This window comes from Plecotus auritus (assembly GCF_963455305.1).
Source record: "Plecotus auritus genome assembly, chromosome: 7".
Lineage (NCBI taxonomy): Eukaryota > Metazoa > Chordata > Mammalia > Chiroptera > Vespertilionidae > Plecotus > Plecotus auritus.
This window is the reverse complement of record NC_137774.1, coordinates 108,379,136-108,399,935: the sequence shown is the minus strand read 5'-3', so window position 1 is coordinate 108,399,935 and position 20,800 is coordinate 108,379,136. Positions and strand designations below refer to the sequence as shown.

Here is a 20,800-nt window from a genome sequence, read left to right as displayed (position 1 = left end):
ACTGAGCTTACCCGACCAGGGTCAGGGAAAAGGTTTGAATGATTGTTGATAGAAAGCTAAGGTTCATCTTACTTAGTAATTTCCAATTTTCTCTTTTGACCTTTGGTTCACCTTTGTTAATTGTTTTTTTTCTGATCACTTTTATTCAGTGAAGTAAATTTAGGACAAAAATGAAAAATGTTTTCTAGGTATTGTTGAAAGAATATGTTAGGATAACCTTACTATTTTTGTTGTTAGTTGTGGTGAAACATCAGCTGATCTTGAGAACAGGCAAGTGATACTTGGTGGTTCACTTGTAGTTTTAAGATTTTATATTGTTGCTTATATTTGGTCAAACAATGTTTTTTTTTTTTTTTAATATATTTTATTGATATTTCACAGAGAGGAAGGGAGAGGGATAGAGAGCTAGAAACATCGATGAGAGAGAAACATCGATCAGCTGCCTCCTGCACACCCCCCACAGAGGATGTGCCCGCAACCAAGGTACATGCCCTTGACCGGAATCGAACCCGGGACCCTTCAGTCCGTAGGCCGACGCTCTATCCACCAAGCCAAACCGGTTTCGGCTGTTTTTTTTTTTTTAAATATATTTTATTGATTTTTTTTTACAGAGTGGAAGGGAGATGGATAGAGGGTTAGAAACATTGACGAGAGAGAAACATCTATCAGCTGCCTCCTGCACACTCCCTACTGGGTATGTGCCTGCAACCAAGGTACATGCCCTTGACCGGAATTGAACCTGGGACCCTTGAGTCCACAGGCCCACGCTCTATCCACTGAGCCAAACTGGTTAGGGCCAAACAATATGTTTTATTGTAATGAATTTGACTCTGCAATTGTATGATTTTATCTTTGTAGAATTTATACAGAGGAACTACTGGTTGGCTTATTTTACCTCTTCCTAGACTTAAAGGACATAGGTAGATGATTTCATCATTTGTCTGTGCTGGTGCTCTTTGTGTACCATGTTTTTAAATCTTAGTTAGGGACTTTTATCTGGTATTTTTTGAGAAGTTAATGTATTCCATGTGCCAGGAAAATTTACTATGCATTACAGATATAGGAATGGATTTGATTCACAGAAGGTGTGATATTAAAAATTTTTGTTGTGCCCTGGCCAGTGTAGCTCTGTTGGTTGGAGTGTTGTCCCCTGCTTAAAAGACGGTAGGTTCGATTCCTGGTCAGGGCACATACCCAGGTTGTGGGTTCAATCCCCAGTCAGGGCATGTGTGGGAGGCAACCGATGAATCAATCTCTCTTTTTCTCTCGCCCCTCTCCCTCTCTTCTGGGGGCATGTCTGTCTGTCTCCTCTCTTTTTCCCCTCTCCATCTCTCCCTTTCTCTCTCCCCCTCCCCTTCTTTCCTCTTTTCTTCTTCCCTCCCTCACTTTCTCTCAAATCAGTATAATGTTTTTTTGTCATTTGTGTCTGTACATGTGTGTTATTCAAAAATTTTCTTGGTAAATACTTCCCTGATCAGAAATCGAACCTGCAACCTTTTGGTATACGGGACGATGCTCCAACCAGCTGAGCCACCCAGCCAGGTCAATCAATATGTATTTTCCCCCATAGTTGAGCATATTTAGGAGTGTATAGAAATTGTGATAGAAATGAGTTAGGTGTCCTGGAGGAACTTAAATTGACAGTCACAGACTTCACATGCCTGAGAGAAGTATAGATGTTCCCTATTGAGGAAGATGTACATGAACTGACAAGGAGGGAAGAGATAAAAAGATTGGGTAGAAAGTTCCTCCACATGCTTACCTTGTAAGAGATTCAGGCCTGTGCACATGTTTTAATGTCTCTGTCCCATTGGTTGATGAGGAGATGTTAAATATAGAGGGAAGGGGAGGAACTCCAGCATAAAAGATCCACAGTAATTTTTAGCCACTGAGAGTCCAGAGTTGTTTTGATTTTGAGGGTGAAGTGGGTAAGGACATTGTCAGAGTAGTATAATTGTTACTTGAAGGAGAACTTTAAGGCTAGAAGAGACTAATGGTTTTTTGTTTTAAACAGAAGCCCAGCATTTAATCAGATTAAGTGTGGCTTCTTTGGTTGATGAAAAGATGAGAGGTTTAGATGTAACATTAATTCCTGAGACTTACGTTCTTTCAATTCATCCTCCCCCAGCCTTTGAGGCGTTACCGAGGAAAGGCAGTCATAGAACCATTAACCCAGCTCCCTAGTTTTCAGTTCTTTGGCATTTATATCCCCACCCCCACCCAGTTGGTTGTAGCTATACTTTTGAAATCTGTCCATTTAAATGTTAGTATTCACAATTCAATTTTCATGTTTGAAAAAGTTTTATTTATATAAGATATTTAAAAATCTGTAGTTTGGTATGTATATCGATTCATGGACCCTGTATCTCACAGAACTCAGAAAAACATTTTACTTACAAAGCACTGATTAATTAGAAAAGAATATAACTCCGGAACAGCGAGATGGATGAGATGCATAGGACAAGGGAATGGGGAAAGTACGTGGAGTTTCCATGCCTTCTCCTAGAGCAGCATTCTTCAAATCTCCTCGTGATCAAAAACCTTGAAGTTCTTGAAATCTGTTCTCTTGGGTTTTTGTGGAGGCTTTGTGATTCTGGTATAGCCTATTAAATCATTGGCCATAGCTAATGAGCCCAGTCTCAGCCTCTCTTCCCTCCCTGGTGGGTTCCAAAACCCTCTACTCACTTGGTTGGTTCTCCTGGGAACCAAGACTCCATCCTTCCCAGTGGGCTTAAAAATCACTTCATTGCCCTCGCTGGTTTGGCTCAGTGGATAGAGCAATGACCTGCCGACTGAAGGGTCCCAGGTTCAATTCTGGCTAAGGGCACATGCTTTGGTTGCAGGCTTGATCCCCAGTAAGTAGGGGGCGTGCAGGAGGCAGCCGATAATGATTCTCATCATTGATGTTTCTCTAACACTCTCCTTTCCTCTCTGAAATCAATAAAAATATTTTTAAAAAATCACTTCATTAACATAACAAAAGAGTCCTTTGATGCTCTTATCACTTAGGAAATTCCAAGGGTTTTAGGAACTATGCACCAGAAAGAAGAAGACCAAGTCAAAATATATTTATTATTGTAAATCACAATATTACACACCTCCCTTCATTGAATAGCTGAAGAAACTTAGACTCAGATACGTAAATAAGTTTTACCATAGTGGAACAATTCAATAGAGGCAGAGCTAGAACTAGACCCTGGAATATTCTGACTTCCTGCCTAGTGCTTTCATGCCTTTAATTGCCTGGATATACCTGAATTTTCACCTTTGAAATAAGCAAATTTTAATAAATTGGAGGTCTGACAGCAAAAATTGAAAATTATCGCCCTAGCCGGTTTGGCTCAATGGATAGAGGGTCAGCCTTCGGACTCAAGGGTCCCAGGTTCGATTCCGGTCAAGGACATGTACCTTGGTGGCGGGCACATACCCAGTAGGGAGTGTGCAGGAGGCAGCTGATTGATGTTTCTCTCTCATCGATGTTTCTAACTCTCTATCCCTCTCCCTTCCTCTCTGTAAAATAAAAAAATAAAATACATATATGTATAAAAAAATTGAAAATTATTATCCAAATTTTTTATTTCCAGGTCTTTGAAGAAACTGGTTTTGATATCAAAGATTATATTTGTAAGGATGATTATATTGAACTTCGAATAAATGACCAGCTTGCTCGTTTGTACATCATTCCAGGAATTCCAAAAGACACAAAATTTAACCCCAAAACCAGAAGAGAAATTCGGGTATGGAATTGGAAATACTTTCAGGTTGCTGGATGAAGTAGGAAATTGCTTTCAGAAACTCTGATAATTATTAACTAAGTGAATTATTTTTTTCTTGTGTTTCAGAACATTGAATGGTTCTCCATAGAGAAATTGCCCTGTCATAGAAATGATATGACCCCAAAATCCAAACTTGGTTTGGCTCCTAACAAATTTTTTATGGCTATTCCCTTTATCAGGTATGTTCATATTTCTTGAAATAAAAAAAACTAACTTTTATAATTCTGATACTCATTTTCTTCATATAGCCAAGTTTTAAAAGTGAATTCTTAATGTTTCCATAGACCATTAAGGGATTGGCTTTCTCGAAGATTTGGAGATTCCTCAGACAGTGACAATGGATTTTCCTCAACTAGTAGCACACCAGCTAAACCTACTGTGGAAAAATTGAGGTAAAGAAATACATTTTAAAAAAAGAAAAAGAAATATATTCATAGGATTCTGACTTTCTGATAGTTTTTAATACAGTAGCATTTTGCTTCTAAAGTTTGCAGAGGTGTTGGATTCTTTTATAGGAACTATTTTGTTACTGGCTTTTTAAAACGTTTATGAGATGAAAGGGAAGGAGCTTTTGGCACATTTTAAAAAGTATACAAAGAGGTTACTGACTCTTGAGATGGATAGATCGAAGAGGAGGAAAAGAAATCATCTGTGTGTGTTTATACTGTTACTTCTCTGTTCTCATATTCTACTTTATTTTATTTTTAAATATATATTTTATTGATTTTTTACAGAGAGAAAGGGAGAGGGATAGAGAGTTAGAAACATCAATGAGAGAGAAACATTGATCAGCTGCCTCTTGCACACTCCCTACTCGGTATGTGCCCACAACCAAGGTACAGGCCCTTGACCGGAATCGAACCAGGGACCCTTGAGTCCGCAGGCCGATGCTCTGTCCACTGAGCCAAACCAGTTAGGGCTCTCATATTCTACTTTAGAGATACTCGAGTTTCTGAAGACAGTTGAATGGAGGATATGTTGAGGTCTGTTTCTTGTGTAGAGGAGGTGAAGGATGCTCATGTATTACTTGTTCAGAAAGAACTGAAGACTTGGGTGGGCTTCTTTTCTTTGCCTCGTACTATAAAGAGTGACTATTACATGGTTATAAACCACAAGAACATTTTCTTGGTTGGAACTCAATAATATATAAATCATAATTACAGAGTAGGCTGAGTAATTTTGTTCAATAAGCACATATATTTGTAATCAGTTTGTTAGAACTTTGCCTATGTTAGGTTAAGTGAGTTGCTTTTTATATTTTCTTTAATTTAGATGTTCTGTTTTTAATCCCAGAGCTTCAAAAATTAAACAATAGAAGGAAACGACATTGACAGTGAATATTTTTAAAATACATAGAGAATATTCCATTTTATTTGGGTTTTATGAGGACAGGCGCTTGAACTAAATGTAAATGTCATTTTTGCCTATCAGAAACTGATTATTATAATCAAATTATATACCACTAGATATAAGTGAAAAAGTTAAAAAGTGTAAAGTAAACAAGAATGCAGCCAGTTTTGAAAACATACAAGATACTGTTGAAAAGTTATAAAATTATGAGTGGAAAAAAATAGTGACCGTTCATGTTTGGAAAATCTGTGTGAAATGACAACCATACCTTTTAGTCTTAAGGTTTATGGTGTTGGAGAGTAGAATAAGGAGATAATAAACCAACTACTTTAACCACAGCTCAGGTTTCTTAGGGAGGGAAGTAAGTGTTTTTAGTGTATAATCTAATGTCTGTGATAATGTATTGAAGTATCTGAATTTTGTCTAAAGAAAGAGTTGGGAGTCTAAAATTTTATTTATTTGTTTTTAAAGATCATGGTTTATTTTATTTTATTTTTTATTTTTATTTTTATTTTTTTAAAATGTATTTTATTGATTTTTTTACAGAGAGAAAGGGAGAGGGATAGAGAGTTAGAAACATCGATGAGAGAGAAACATCGATCAGCTGCCTCCTGCACATCCCCCACTGGGGATATGCCAGCAACCAAGGTACATGCCCTTGTCCGGAATCGAACCTGGGACCCTTGAGTCTACAGGCCGACGCTCTATCCACTGAGCCAAACCGGTTAGGGCTATTTTATTTTATTTTTTAAATATATTTTTATTGATTTTTCAGAGAGGAAGGAAGAAAGAGATAGGAACATCAATGATGAGAGAGAATCATTGATCGGCTGCCTCTTGCACGCCTCTTGCTGGGGATTGAGCCCGTAACCTGGGCATACTCCCTTGACTGGAGTTGAACCCAGGACCCTTCAGTCCGCAGGTCGATGCTCTATCCACTGTGCCAAACTGGGTAGGGCAATATTGTAATTTTTAAGTGAGAAAGAGGAAGAATTCCAAAATATTCAGAAACAATCTTACTGTATAATACGGTTCTTTGGATTAGTGACTGTATTGTATTATACATGGGAGTGTACTATAGAACGGGATTTATTTATTCCAAACTATTGCATGAATGCAATCTTTCATAATGAAATTCTTTTGCATAAAAATTTATGACTAGATCTTTATTTAATTTGCTCAGCCTTTGTCTTGGACCCCTTAATATTTTGCTTTGGAGTATAGCTTAATTTTTCATACCTTCTTCCAACATGGATGTGGTCCATAATTGACCTGTGTAGAATCAAACTGTATACTTTGAACATGCCAGTAAGAATATGAGTAGTCTGTCCTATTAAGAAGGAAAGTCCACTTACATTTGTTTCAAGTAAATTTAGGCAGAATTGTTTTCACATTTTTAAATGTATAACCACTCATAGGGAAGAGATGGTACGGATAGTTCAGAAAAGTTTGGGCTTAAAAATAACGGATTATTAATTCATTCAAATACTCTTCCGCATGCTGGTGATAATAGACAAATCAGACTTACACTCCAATAGTGGGAGATAGTCAATAAGAAAGTAAAATTTGTAGTCTATAAGATAAATTATCGAAGTGGTAGAAGAGCTATAAGAGAAGATTTTCTGATGTGATTTTTATTTTTTAAATCTTGGTATAGTCGAACCAAATTCCGCCACAGTCAGCAGTTATTTCCTGAAGGTTCCCCAGGCGACCAGTGGGTAAAGCACAGGCAGCCCTTGCAGCAAAAGCCATATAATAATCATTCTGAAATGTCTGACCTTCTAAAAGCAAAGGTGAGTGATGTACATTTAAAGATTTTCATAACTTTAGGTCATTTGACTTTGAAACCTATCTGAGTTGAGGAATTGCTAATTAATAGTTTTAGAGCTCTGAATTGTTGATGAAAGAATCTTGTGTTCCTGACTTGTGATTTGAAGCTGGCCTGAGACTCCTTAACTTTTATCTGAGACTCCTTAACTTTTATAGCATGGCTATAAATTCAGTAAGTAAAGGATTAACATCTGACTTTGTTACATATGCTATCAGTGAAAGGTTCCTTACTGTGTTGTATTCTAGTCTATGATGATATGACAGTTTATTTATTTTACTCTTCTTTAAAATTTTTTTATTTTTCAATTGCAGTCGACATACAATATAATATTAGTTTCAGGTATACAACAGTGATTATAAATTTATATAACTTACAAAGTGATCACCCTAAGTCTAGTACCCTTATGATACCATATATGGTTATTACAATATTACTAGAGGCCCGATGCACGAAATTCATGCAAGAGTAGGCCTTTCTTCCCCTGGCTGCCGGCACCAGCTTCCCTCTGGCACCCGGGACCTGGGCTTCCCTTGCAGCTCTGGCTTCGTTTGGAAGGTCATCTGGAAGCATATCTGGAAGGACGTCTGGTCTAATTAGCATATTATGCTTTGATTATTATAGATTGACTGTATTCCCTATGCTGTACTTTATATCTCTGTGACTGTTTTGTAACTGCCAATTTGTACTTCTTAACCCCTTTACCTTTTTCCAACAACCCCACCACCCCCTTCTCATCTGGCAACCATCAGTTTGTTCTCTGTATTTGTGAGTTTGTTTCTGGGTTTTTTTTGTTGTTTACTTTGTTTTTTAGATACAAGCAAAATCATATGGTATTTGCCTTTCTCTGTCTGACTTATTTCACTTAGCATAATACCCTCTAGGTACATCCATGTTGTTGCAAATATTAAGATTTCATTCATTCTTTAAGGCTGAGTAATATTTATATACTAGTAAGTAATAACTCTTCTTTATCCATTTATCTATCAGTAGACACTTAGGTTGCTTCCACATCTTGGCTATTGTAAATAATGCTGCAGTGAACATAGGGCTGTATATATCTTTTTTAATTAGTGCCTGGGATTTTTTTGTAGATAAATATTCGGAAGTGGGATTGCTGGGCCATATGGTAGTTCTATTTTTAATTTTTTTGTTGTTAAAAATATTTTTATTGATTTCAGAGAGGAAGGGAGAGGGGGAGAGAGAGAAACATCAATGATGAGAGAGAATCATTGATTGACTGCCTCCTGCATGCCTTACACTGTTACACTGGAGATCAACCCTGCAACCTGGGTATATGCCCTGATCGGGAATTGAACCGTGACCTCCTGATTCATAGGTCAACACTCAACCACAGAGCCATGCCAGCCAGGCTATTTTGATTTTTTTTAGGAGCCTCTCAACTGTTTTTTATAGTGGCTGCACTAATTTGTAATCTCAACAACAGTGTTCAAGGGCTCCCTTTTCTCCACATCTTACCCAACATTTGTTTCTTAATTTATTGATAGTAGCCATTCTGACAGGTGTGAGGTGATATCTCATTGTGGTTTTAATTTGCATTTCCTTGATGATTACTGATGTTGAGCATCTTTTCATGTCCGTTGGTCATCTGTATGTTCTCTTTGGAGAAATGTCTGTTCTGGTCCTCTGCCATTTTAAAAAGTTAGTTATTGATTTGAGAGAGAGAGGGAGGAAGAGAGAAAGAAATACCAGTTTGTTGTCCTACTTACTTAGGCATTCATTGGTTGATTCTTGTATGTGTCCTGACCAGGGATCGAACCTGCAACCTTGGTGTATCAAGAGGACACTTTAACCAACTGAGTTACCCAGCCAGGTCCTCTTCTCATTTTTTAAATCGGATTGTTCATTGTTTTTTTTTGTGTTAACTTATATGAGTTCCTTATGTATTTTGGACATTAACTGGTTATCAGATTTATTATTGGCAAATATCTTCTCCTATTCAGTAGGTTACCTTTTTGTTTTGTTGATGGTTTCCTGAGCTGTCAAAAAACTCTAGTTTGATGTAGTCCCTCCCATTTGTTTACTTTTTCTGTTGTTTTCCTTCCCTGAGGAGACATATTTAAAAAAATATTAGCAAGAGCCGAAACCGGTGTGGCTCAGTGGATAGAGCGTCGGCCTGCGGACGGAAGGGTCCCGGGTTCGATTCCGGTCAAGGGCATGTACCTGGGTTGCGGGCACATCCCCAGTGGGAGGTGTGCAGGAGGCAGCTGATCGATGTTTCTCTCTCATCGATGTTTCTAACTCTCTATCCCTCTCCCTTCCTCTCTGTGAAAAAATCAATAAAATATATATTTAAAAAAATATTAGCAAGAGTGATATGAAAGAGTTTACTGCCTACTGATTTTTCTAGGAGTTTTATGGTTTTGGGGGGGTCTTATATTGAAATCTTTAATCCATTTTGAGTTTATTATTATATATGGTGTAAGAAAGTTATCAGTTTCTGTGACATGAGTCTGTTTAGTTTTCACAGCACCATTTATTGAAGAGAACTGTCTTTGCACCATTATATATTTTTACCTCCTTTGTCATAGATTAATTGATTATATAGGTGTGGGTTTATTTCTGTTTCATTGATCTATGTCTGTTTTCATGCCAGTATAATGCTGTTTTTTTTTTTTTAAATATATTTTATTGATATTTTACAGAGAGGAAGGGAGAGGGACAGAGAGCTAGAAACATCGATGAGAGAGAAACATCGATCAGCTGCCTCCTGCACACCTCCCACTGGGGATGTGCCCGCAACCAAGGTACATGCCCTTGACCGGAATTGAACCCGCGACCTCTCAGTCCGCAGGCCGACGCTCTATCCACTGAGCCAAACCGGTCTCGGCATAATACTGTTTTGATTACTACAGCCTTACAGTATAGTTTGATACTAGGTCACATGATACCTCCAACTTTGTTCTTACCAAGACTGCTTTGGCTGTTCAGGGTTTTTTGTGGTTACATATAAATTTTTGGATTATTTGTTATAGTTCTGTGAAAAATGCCATTGGTATTTTGATATGGATTGCTTTGAATCAATAGATTGTTATGGGTAGTAGGGACATTTTAATGTTAATTCTTCCAGTTCATGAGCACTGTATATGCCTCCATTTCTTTCTATCTTCAATTTCTTCTATGACTTATTATTTTCTGGGCACAGGTGTTTTACCATCTTGTTTAAATTTATTCCTGGGTACTTTTTTTTTTTTTAAATGAATTGGGATTGTTTGTTTTTTAATTTATTTTTCTGATAGTTTGTTATTGGTGTATAAAACTGCAACTGATTTATGAATATTAATTTTGTATCCTGCTACTTTATTGAATTCATTTATCAATTCTAATAGCATTTTAGTGGACTCTAATTTAGAGTTCTTTATATCATGTCATTTGCAAGTAATGACAATTTTACTTTTCAATTTGGATGTCTTTTATTATTATTTTTTCTTGTGATTGCTGTGGCTAGGACTTTCAATATTGTATTGAATAGAAGTGTGCTGAAAGTAGACATCCCTGTCTTGTTCCTGATCTTAAGAGAATTGCTCTAGCTTCACCATTGAATATGGTGTGAACTTTGGGTTATATATGGTCTTTATTATGTTGAGTTGTATTTCCTCTATTCACATTTTACCTAGAGTTTTTATACTAAAAGGATGGTGAATTTTGTGAAATGCTTTTTCTGCATCTTTTGATATATGACTTTTATCCTTTTGTTTATGTGGTGTATTATGTTAATTGATATTGAACCAACCCTGTATCCCAGAAATAAATTCCGCTTGATCATGCTGTATGATATTTTTAATGCATTGCTGGATTTGGCTTGCTAATATTGTGTTGAGGATTTTAGTATCTATGTTTATCAGGAAGATTGGCTTATTTTTTGGGTAATATCTTTGGTTTTGGAATCTGGGTAATGCTGGCCTCATCAATTTTTTGGACTAGTTTGAAAAGGATAGGTGTTAAATCTTTGACTGTTTGGTAAAATTCACCTGTGAAGCTATCTGATCCAGGACTTTTGTTTGTTGGGAGTTGTTTTTTTTAATTACTGATTTGATTTCATTAGTAGTTATTGGTCTGTTCAGATTTTCTGTTTCTTTTTGATTGAGTCTTGGAAGATTGTATCTTTTAGGAATTTATACTTTTCTTCAAGGATGTCCAGTTTGTTGTCATATAATTGTTTGCAGTGTTTTCTTATAATAGATTATATTTCAGTGGTCACATTGTCACTTCTCTTTCATATCTGACTAGAGGCCCAGTGCATGAATTCATGCACCAGGGGGGTCCCTCGGCCTGGCCTGCGGCATTGGGCCGAAACTGGCTCTCCCAACATCCCCCGAGGGGTCCTGGATTGCGAGAGGGTGCAGGCTAGGCTGAGGGACCCCACCAGTGCACGATCAGAGCCAGGGAGGGACACGGGAGGTTGGCCAGCCAGGGAAGGACTGCAGGAGAGCTCCAGGGCGTGTCTGGCCCATCTTGCTCAGTCCCGATTGGCCTGACCCCAGCAGCAAGCTAACCTACCAGTTGGAGCGTCTGCACCCTGGTGATCAGTGCACGTCATAGTGACTAGTCGACTGTCTAACCCCTGGTGGTCAGCGCACGTCATAGCAGTTGAGTGGCCTTAGCATATCAGCATATTACGCTTTGATTGGTTGAATGGCCGACTGGTCGACCAGACACTTAACATATTAGGCTTTTATTATATAGGATTTTATTTATTTTGTCCTCTTTGTTTTTGTGATGAGTCTGGTTACAGGTTTATTAAGTTTGTTTATGTTTTCAGCTCTTACATTCATTGATCTTTTGTATTTTTTAAAAACTATTTTTTTTATTGTTTAAAGTATTACAAATAGTGGTACATATGTCTCCTTTTTTCTCCCATTGACCTTCCTCCAGCCTCCCCTACCCCCCGGCACCTGCCCTCACCCCACTCCCCTAGTGTCTTGTGTCCATTGGTTATGCTTATATGCATGCATACAAGTTCTTCGGTTGATCTCTAACCCCCCCCCCTCCCCCCCAACACTCCCCAGCCTTCCTGCTGTAATTTGACAGTCTGTTCAATGCTTCTCTGCCTCTATATCTATCTTTTTCTTCATCAGGTTATAATATTCTTTATTATCCATAAATGAGTGAGATCGTGTGGTATTTTTCTTTCACTGCCTGGCTTATTTCACTTAGCATAATGCTCTCCAGTTCCATCCATGCTGTTGCAAATGGTAAGAATTTCTTCTTTTTTACAGCAGTGTAGTATTCCATTGTGTAGATGTACCATAGTTTTCTAATCCACTCGTCTGCTGATGGGTATTTAGGCTGTTTCTAAATCTTAGCTATTGTAAATTTTGCTGCTATGAACATAGGGGTGCATATATCCTTTCTGATTGATGTTTCTGTTTTCTTGGGATACATTCCTAGAAGTGGTATTACTGGGTCAAATGGGAGTTCCATTTTTAAATTTTTGAGGAAACACCATACTGTTTTCCACAATGGCTGCACAAGTCTGCATTCCCACCAGCAATGAAGAAGGGTTCGTTTTTCTCCGCATCCTCTCCAGCGCTTGTTGTTTGTTGATTTGTTGATGATAGCCATTCTGACAGGTATGAGGTGGTACCTCATTGTTTTGATTTGCATCTCTCAGATGATTAGTGACTTTGAGCATGTTTTCATGTGTCTCTTGGCTTTTTGAATGTCCTCTTTAGAAAAGTGTCTATTTAGGTCCTTTGCCCATTTTTGGTTGGGTTGTTTATATCTTCCTTTTATTAGATGGTAATAGTTCCCTGTAAATGTTGGAGATTAAACCCTTATTGGAGATAATATTGGCAAATATGTTCTCCCATGCAGTGGGCTTTCTTGTTGTTTTGTTGATGGTTTCTTTTGCTGTGTAGAAGCTTTTTATTTTGATGTAGTCCCATTTGTTTATTTTCTCCTTAGTCTCTCTTGCCCTAGGATCTGTGTCTGAAAAGATTGCTATGACATATGTGCAATTTTGCTGCCTTTCAAGTCTTGTAGGGTTTTTATGGTTTCCCATCTTATGTTCAAGTCCTTTACGCATTTTTAGTTTGTTTTTGTGTATGGTGTAAGTTGGTGATCTAGTTTCATTTTTTTGCATGTATCTAACCAAATTTCCTAGCACCATTTATTAAAGAGGCTGTTTGATTTCGTTGTATATGCTCCTGCCTCCTTTGTCAAATATTAATTGAGTATAATGGCTTGGGTCAATTTCTGGGTCCTCTATTCTGTTCCATTGGTCTACATGTCTGTTCTTGTGCCAGTATCAGGCAGTTTTGAGAACCGTGGCTTGGTTATATAGTTTGATATCTGGTATTGTGATCCTTCCAACTTTGTTCTTCTTTCTCAGGATAGCTGTGGCTATTTGGGGTCTTTTTTTATTCCAGATGAATTTTTGGAAGAGTTTGTTCTAGATCTTTGAAATATGCCATTGGTATTTTAATAAGTATTGCATTGAATCTATAGATTGCTTTAGGTAGTATGGACATTTTAATCATGTTGATTCCACCAATCCATGAACACGGTATGTTCTTCCATTTGTTTATGTCTTCCTCTATCTCTTTTTGTCAATGTCTTGTAGTTTTCCGAGTACAGGTCTTTTACGTCCTTGGTTAAGTTTATTCCTAGATACCTTAATTTTTTTGGTGCAATGGTAAATGGGATTGTTTTTTTCATTTCTCTTTCTGTGAGTTCATTATCTACACTAATGAAAGAGAAACATGCAAATTAACTGTCCCTCCGCTATGCCCACCAGCCAATCAGGAGTGAGTATGCAAATTAACCCAACAAAGATGGTGGCCACCACGGAGCTGGAGCGAGCAGGAGGCTTGGGTTGCCCCCGGCGATGGAGGAAGCCAAGCTTCCTGCCCGCCCTGGCCTCCGCTCAAGAAGTGGCTGGGGGCCTGGGTCGCCGGGGTGCGTGACCAGCCTGAAAATGGCCCTCAGCTCCTTACCCAGGCTGGCCACACCCCCATGGGGTGAGGGTACCCCCGGGGGGGCTTGGCCAGCCTGTAAACAGCCATCAGCCGCTCACCCAGGCTGGCCAGGCACCCCGGGGGTACCCTGAAGGGGTTGTGGCCAGCCTGAAAATGGTCCTCAGCCCCTTACTCAGGCTGGCCACACCCCCATGGAGTAAGAGTTCCCGCTGGGGGGTGTGGCCAGCCCGCAAACAGCCATCAGCCCCTCACACAGGCTGGCCAGTCATCCCAGCGGGGACCCCCACCCTGAAGGGGGTGTGGCCAGCCTGAAAACAGCCCTTAGCCACTCACCCAGGCTGGCCATACCCCCATGGGGTGAGGGTCCCCTCTGGAGAACATGGCCAGTCTGCAAATAGCCATCAGCCCCTCACCCAGGCTGGTGGGGACCCTCACCTCATGGGGGTGTGGCCAGCCTGCAAACCAACACAGGCTCCTCGCCCAGACCGCCCCACGCCCCAAAGGAACCCCCACCCTGATCCGGGACACCTTTCAGGGCAAACTAGCCGGCCCCCACCCGTGCACCAGGCCTCTATATCCTATCGAATCCTATCTAATAAAAGAGTAATATGCAAATTAACCATCACTCTGCTACACCCACAAACCACGCCCACAAAGCCACACCCACCAGCTAATCAGGAGCAAATATGCAAATAAACCCAACCAAGATGGCTACCACCACAGAGAGCAGGAGGGAGGCATGGGTTTCCCCGGCAATGGAGGAAGCCAAGCTTTCCATCTGCCCTTGCCGGCCTAGGCCTCCACTCAAGGCTACAAAGTTTCAGTGATAGAAGATACATAAAACCAAACAGAAATTTCGGCAGCCATGGAGCTGGAAAGAGCAGGAGGCTAGGGTTGCCCGTGGCGATGGAGGAAGCCAAGCTTCTGCAACCCTGGCTGGCCCAGGCCTCCGCTTAAGGCTACAGAGTTTCAATTATAGAAGATACATAAGTCCCAACAGAAATGGCTACCACCACGGAGCAAGCAGAAGGCTTGGCTCCGCTCCAGGCTACAAAGTTTCAATTGTAGAAGATAAATTAACCCCAGATACCAGGGCCTCCGCTTGGGTTGCCAGGGGGCGTGGCCAGTCTGCAAACCACCACAGGCCCCTCACCCAGGCCGCCCCACGCCCCAAGGGAACCCCCACCCTGATCTGGGATACCCTTCACGGCAAACCAGCTGGCCCCCACCCGTGCATCAGGCCTCTATGCTATCTAATAAAAGAGTAATATGCAGATTGACCATCACTCCAACACACAAGATGGCTGCCCCCATATGGTCAAAGATCCTGCCCCCATTTGGACAAAAGATGGCCACCACAAGATGGCCTGCAAGGGAGGGCAGTTGGGGGTGATCAAGCCTGCAGGGGAGGGCAGTTAGGGGTGACCTGGCTGGCAGAGGAGGGAAGTTGGGGGCGTCCAGTCCTGCAGGGAAAGGCAGTTGGGAGGGACCCAGCCCTGTAGGGGAGAGCAGTTGCGGGGGGACCAGGCCTACAGGGGAGGGTAGTTAGGGGTGACCAGGCCTGCAGGGGAGGGCAGTTGGGGGGGACCCAGGCCTGCAGGGAAGAGCAGTTGGGGGGGACCAGGTCTACAGGGGAGGGCAGTTAGGAGTGACCAGGCCTGCAGGGGAGGGCAGTTAGGGGTGACCAGGCCTGCAGGGAGGGCAGTTAGGGGAAAACAGGCTGGCAGGGGATCAGTTAGGCATCAATCAGGCTGGCAGGCAGAAGCGGTTAGGGGCAATCAGGAAGGCAGGCAGGTGAGCCGTTGGGAGCCAGCGGTCCTGGATTGTGAGAGGGATGTCCGACTGCCCGTTTAGGATTAACAATAAATAAGTAAATAGAATAACGGGCAGTCGGACATCCCTCAAGGGGTCCCAGATTGGAGAGGCTGCAGGATGGGCTGAGGGACAGCCCCCCACCCCACTGTGCACGAATTTCGTGCACTGGGCCTTTAGTATACTAATAAAAGTGTACTATGGCCCTAGCTGGTTTGGCTCAGTGGATAGAGGGTCCTGGTTTCGATTCCAGTTAAGGGCACATGCCTGGGTTGCGGGCTTGATCCCCAGTGGGAGGCTTGTAGGAGGCAGCCAATCAATGATTCTCTTTCATCATTGATGTTTCTATCTCTCTCTTCCTCTCTAAAATCAACAAAATATATTTTTAAAAAATGAAATAAAAAGGGTGCTATGCTAATTAGACTGGGAGACCTTCCAGGAGACTTGCCGGACGTTCTTCTGGACAAAGCCATGGTGGCGGGCCGAAGTAGAGGCGGTTAGAGGCCAAGAGGGGAAGGCAGTTGTGGGTGATCAGACCAGCAGGGGGGCTAGTTGGGGGTGAGCAGGTTGTCAGTAGGGGTCAGTTGGGGGTGATCAGGACAGCAGCGGGGGGGCAGTTTGGAGTGAGAGAGAGAGAGAGAGAGAAATATCTGTTGCTCCACCAACTTAATTCATTCATTGGTTGATTCCTGTATGCACTCTAATTGGGATCAAACCTACAACCTTGGTGCTTTGGGACAATGCTCCAAGCAACTGAACTACCTGGCCAGGGCCCTCTCCCATTGTTTTTTAACTCATGCATTGGAAACAAAATTTGTAAGCAGAAATAAAGTAAGGCAGGAGGTGTGGGAAGATTCCTAGGGACCTTGCTTTGTGACACACTATAATAATAAAAGCATAATATGCTAATTAGATCGGACGTCCTTTCAGACGAAGCTGGGGCTGTGAGGGAAGCCCGGGTTCCGTTCCGGGTGCCTGCTGGCGGCTGGAGGGAAGCCAGCCCAGGTCCCGGGTGCCAAAGGGAAGCTGGTGCCGGCAGCCGGGGGAAGGAAGGCCTACTCTTTTTTATTTATTTATTTATATTTTATTTTTTATTTTTTTTAAATGTATTTTTTATTAAAGTATTATATGTGTACATATCTTACCATTGCCCCCCCACCCCACTCCCATACATGCCCTCACCCCCTAATGTTTTGCATCCGTTGGTTATTCTTATATGCATGCATATAAGTCCTTCGGTTGATCTCTTATTTTCCCCACATCTCCCTAACCTTCCCGCTGTAATTTGACAGTCTGTTTGATGCTTTACTGCCTCTGTATCTATCTTTTTGTTCATCAGTTTATAATGTTTTTTATTATCCACAAATGAGTGAGATCATGTGGTATTTTTCTTTCATTGACTGGCTTATTTCACTTAGCATAATGTTCTCCAATTCCATCCAGGTGCCTACAAATGGTAATAATTCCTTCTTTTTTATGGCAGCATAGTATTCCATTGTGTAGATGTACCATAGTTTTCTGATCCAGTCATCTGCTGACGGGCACCTAGGCTGTTTCCAAATCTTAGCTATTGTAAATTGTGCTGCTATGAACATAGGGGTGCATATATCCTTTCTGATTGGTGTTTCTAGTTTCCTAGGATATATTCCTAGGAGTGGGATTACTGGGTCAAATGGGAGTTCCATTTTCAGTTTTTTGAGGAAAATCCATACTGTTCTCCACAGTGGCTGCACCAGTCTGCATTCCCACCAGCAGTGCACGAGGGTTCCTTTTTCTCCGCATCCTCGCCAACACTTTGTTGATTTGTTGATGATAGCCATTCTGATAGGTGTGAGATGGTATGGCGTTGTCGTTTTGATTTGCATCTCTCGGATAATTAGTGACTTTGAGCATGTTTTCATGTGTCTCTTGGCCTTCCTTCTGTCTTCTTTCGAAAAGATTCTATTTAGGTCCGTTGCCCATTTTTTTTATTGGATCATTTATCTTCCTTTTATTAAGTTGTATAAGCTGCCTGTAGATGTTGGAGATTAAACCTTTATCAGTGATAACATTTGCAAATATGTTCTCCCATACAGTGGGGTTTCTTGTTGTTTTGTTGATGGTTTCTTTTGTTGTGAAAAAGCTTTTTATTTTGATGTAGTCCCATTTGTTTGTTTTCTCTTTGGCTTCCATTGCCCTAGGGGCAGTATCAGTGAAGAAGTTCTTTCGGCATATGTCTGAGATTTTGCTGGGAAGGCCTACTCTTGCACGAATTTTGTGCATCGGGCCTTTAGTCTTCTATAAGAAAAAATACTGATATGGTATAGTTTCCCCAATGTTTTAGGAAGATTTATTTAGAGGAAGGGGTTGCTTTGCTAAACTCTGATTCAATCAGCTTATCAAATTCATATGGTATAATATTTGTCCTATTACATAATACTATAGGTTTACATTTTATTTCTTTCTTATTGGAAAAACAGAATCAAAGTATAAGGGGAAATGGCAGAAAACAGTATCAAGACTCACCTAATCAAAAGAAAAGAACAAATGGGGTCCACAGCCAGCCAGCTAAGCAGCAGAATTCCTTGATGGTAAGAGTTTCAGTTATCTCATGCTAATAAAGAGAGTTAACTCTTTTTAAGAGTGGGGCAAGGCATTGTCAAGGCACATTGAATTGATAAAAGACTTCATTTTTATGGAGTGAAATTATGTAGTTTGCCCACAAAAAGTGTTTTTGGCTGCTTTCACTTATGGGTTTGTAACATTGATTCAGTTGCACATCTAATGCATGATTATTTTTATGTGGTTATTTAAATTGTTTTTTTAAAAAATATATTTTATTGATATTTTACAGAGAGGAAGGGAGAGGGTTAGAGAGCTAGAAACATCGATGAGAGAGAAACATGGATCAGCTGCCTCCTGCACACCTCCCACTGGGGATGTGCCTGCAACCAAGGTACATGCCCTTGACTGGAATTGAACCTGGGACCTTTCAGTCCGCAGGCCGACGCTCTATCCACTGAGCCAAACCGGTTTCGGCAGCCAAACTGGTTTCGGCTTATGTGGTTATTTAAATTCATTTTAATAACTGTGTGAAAACAATGTGGAGTCAACCCTGCTTTTGAGAGTAAGTCCTTGCCTATTCTGTCTATATTTTTCTAAATAGAGTCTATAATATTTTAATGAAGTTAAAAGTTTGAAAGAACATTACACTGAATTTTTTCCTTTTAAATGGATAGAATTAAAAAAATAAACAAATAAAGCCAGTATTTTGTAATTAGATTAGGCCTAAAGATAAATAACCGTCAGCATTTTTAGACATTTACTTCTATTCTTTTAGTCTATACTCCAAAAGTAATTCATAAACTAATGGTCTTGCTTATCTTTTCTGTAAGTCCTGTTATATGTATGCTGAGTTGTTTTATTGTAGCCTCACCTGTTTTTCTTTTTTTTTTTAAAATATATTTTATTGATTTTTTACAGGGAGGAAGGGAGAGGGATAGAGAGCTAGAAACATCGATGAGAGAGAAACATCGATCAGCCGCCTCCTGCACACCCCCCACTGGGGACATGCCCGCAACCAAGGTACATGCCCTTGACCGGAATCGAACCCGGGACCTTTCAATCCGCAGGCCGACGCTCTACCACTGAGCCAAACCGGTTTTGGCTGTTTTTCTTTTTTTTAATGGTGATAATAGTAATTTTAGTTTTTAGCAAAAGCATTTTGCCTGAATTCCTTAGATGCTGTACCTAATGTCAGACTTACTGAGTTCACTAGAAAGACATGTTAAAAATCAGTTTACTGTTAGACTCCTTGCCCTTTACTATTACTGTACTTTTTCCTGTTAGATTGGCAAAGATGAAAATATATGTAGTCATGTATTGTTGAGTATAGTAACAACACGTAAAATTTACTGATGGGTACAACCTTCTCTCAGAGAATAGTTTGGCTATATTGAAAGCCTGATAAAAGTCTTACCTTAAAAGAGAAATTTAAAGAATATTTATTCCTTTACTCTTTTTAATAATGAAAAACTGGAAACTATGTAAATAATCTAAGAAAACAATATTAAATGCAGTGTTGTATCCCTAGCCGGTTTGGCTCAGTGGGTAGAGTGTTGGCCTTCAGACTGAAGGGTCCCGGGTTCAATTCTGGCCTAGGGCACATGCCCGGGTTGCAGGCTCGATCCCCAGTGTGGGATGTGCAGGAGGCAGCCAGTCAATGATTCTCTCCCATCATTGATGTTTCTCTTTTCTCTCCCTCTCCCTTTCTCTCTGAAATCAATAAAAATATATTTAAAAAAAAATGCAGTATTGTAGGTCTATGTCATAGACTATCATGTAGTCATTAAAAATGATGGTATAGATTTATATTTAGTGAAAAAGAAATATGTTCAGAGTATATTACATTTTAAAAGTAGGTATTATTTATAATAAGTGAAATAACTAGAAATGGTATATTGTGTATGTTTATGTTTTTTTTAATAGAAATTTGAAAAAAGACTTCATCCACGAAAACTTCAGGATAATTTTGAAACAGGCAAGTTATTTTCTTTTTAAAGCTTTTTCCTCATGGGATTTGGTTTTGGCCTAACCTTGATTTTACTGGAGTGTGTGATAAACCATAATGGGTAAACAGAGTTGCACTTGTCTGTAGAGAGAGTTTATATATGTGGTCAAGTACTCTATATATGAAACTGGCTAAAATGAATTTATGTACATGATTAATATGAAATTATTTGCCCTTTCAGTGTGCTATTTATTTTGTGAATGTCAAACCTGTGTGCTGTGCATGGATATTGTAGGTAAATAATAGCCTAAGGTTTAGAGAGGGAATAGAATCAAGTATTGTAAAGATGAGGAGACCTCATTCTATGTGTTATATAGAATGTATGTAAGGGGTGCACAGACTTTAGGGGGGGAACATTTTCCCACTTTTGGAGGTAGAGATCAACTTTTTAAGCTGGTACTAAGGATAACTTATTAAAATGACATTTAGAACTTCTCCATCTTCAATTATGATGTGTGATTTGATTTGGAAAGTAATGTTGATGAATGTAGAAAGCTCTTTGGTATTACTAATGTAGTTGGGATATACAGTAGACTGTTTCCTT

General features: G+C 40.1%; 1 protein-coding gene across 2 annotated transcripts in view; it reads left to right on the top strand.

Moving 5' to 3' along the window:
* Positions 1 to 20,800, top strand: part of DCP2 (decapping mRNA 2) — a 45,629-nt gene that overhangs the window by 20,582 nt on the left and 4,247 nt on the right. The window contains exons 5-10 of one of the 2 annotated variants that reach the window (XM_080682126.1): positions 3,585 to 3,737; positions 3,843 to 3,955; positions 4,061 to 4,168; positions 6,784 to 6,919; positions 18,167 to 18,277; positions 20,175 to 20,226. In XM_080682126.1, coding sequence (XP_080538252.1) covers positions 3,585 to 3,737; positions 3,843 to 3,955; positions 4,061 to 4,168; positions 6,784 to 6,919; positions 18,167 to 18,277; positions 20,175 to 20,226 — 673 coding nt within the window. The remainder of the gene's footprint in view (positions 1 to 3,584; positions 3,738 to 3,842; positions 3,956 to 4,060; positions 4,169 to 6,783; positions 6,920 to 18,166; positions 18,278 to 20,174; positions 20,227 to 20,800) is intronic. The other variant, XM_080682127.1, reaches the window with a different exon arrangement.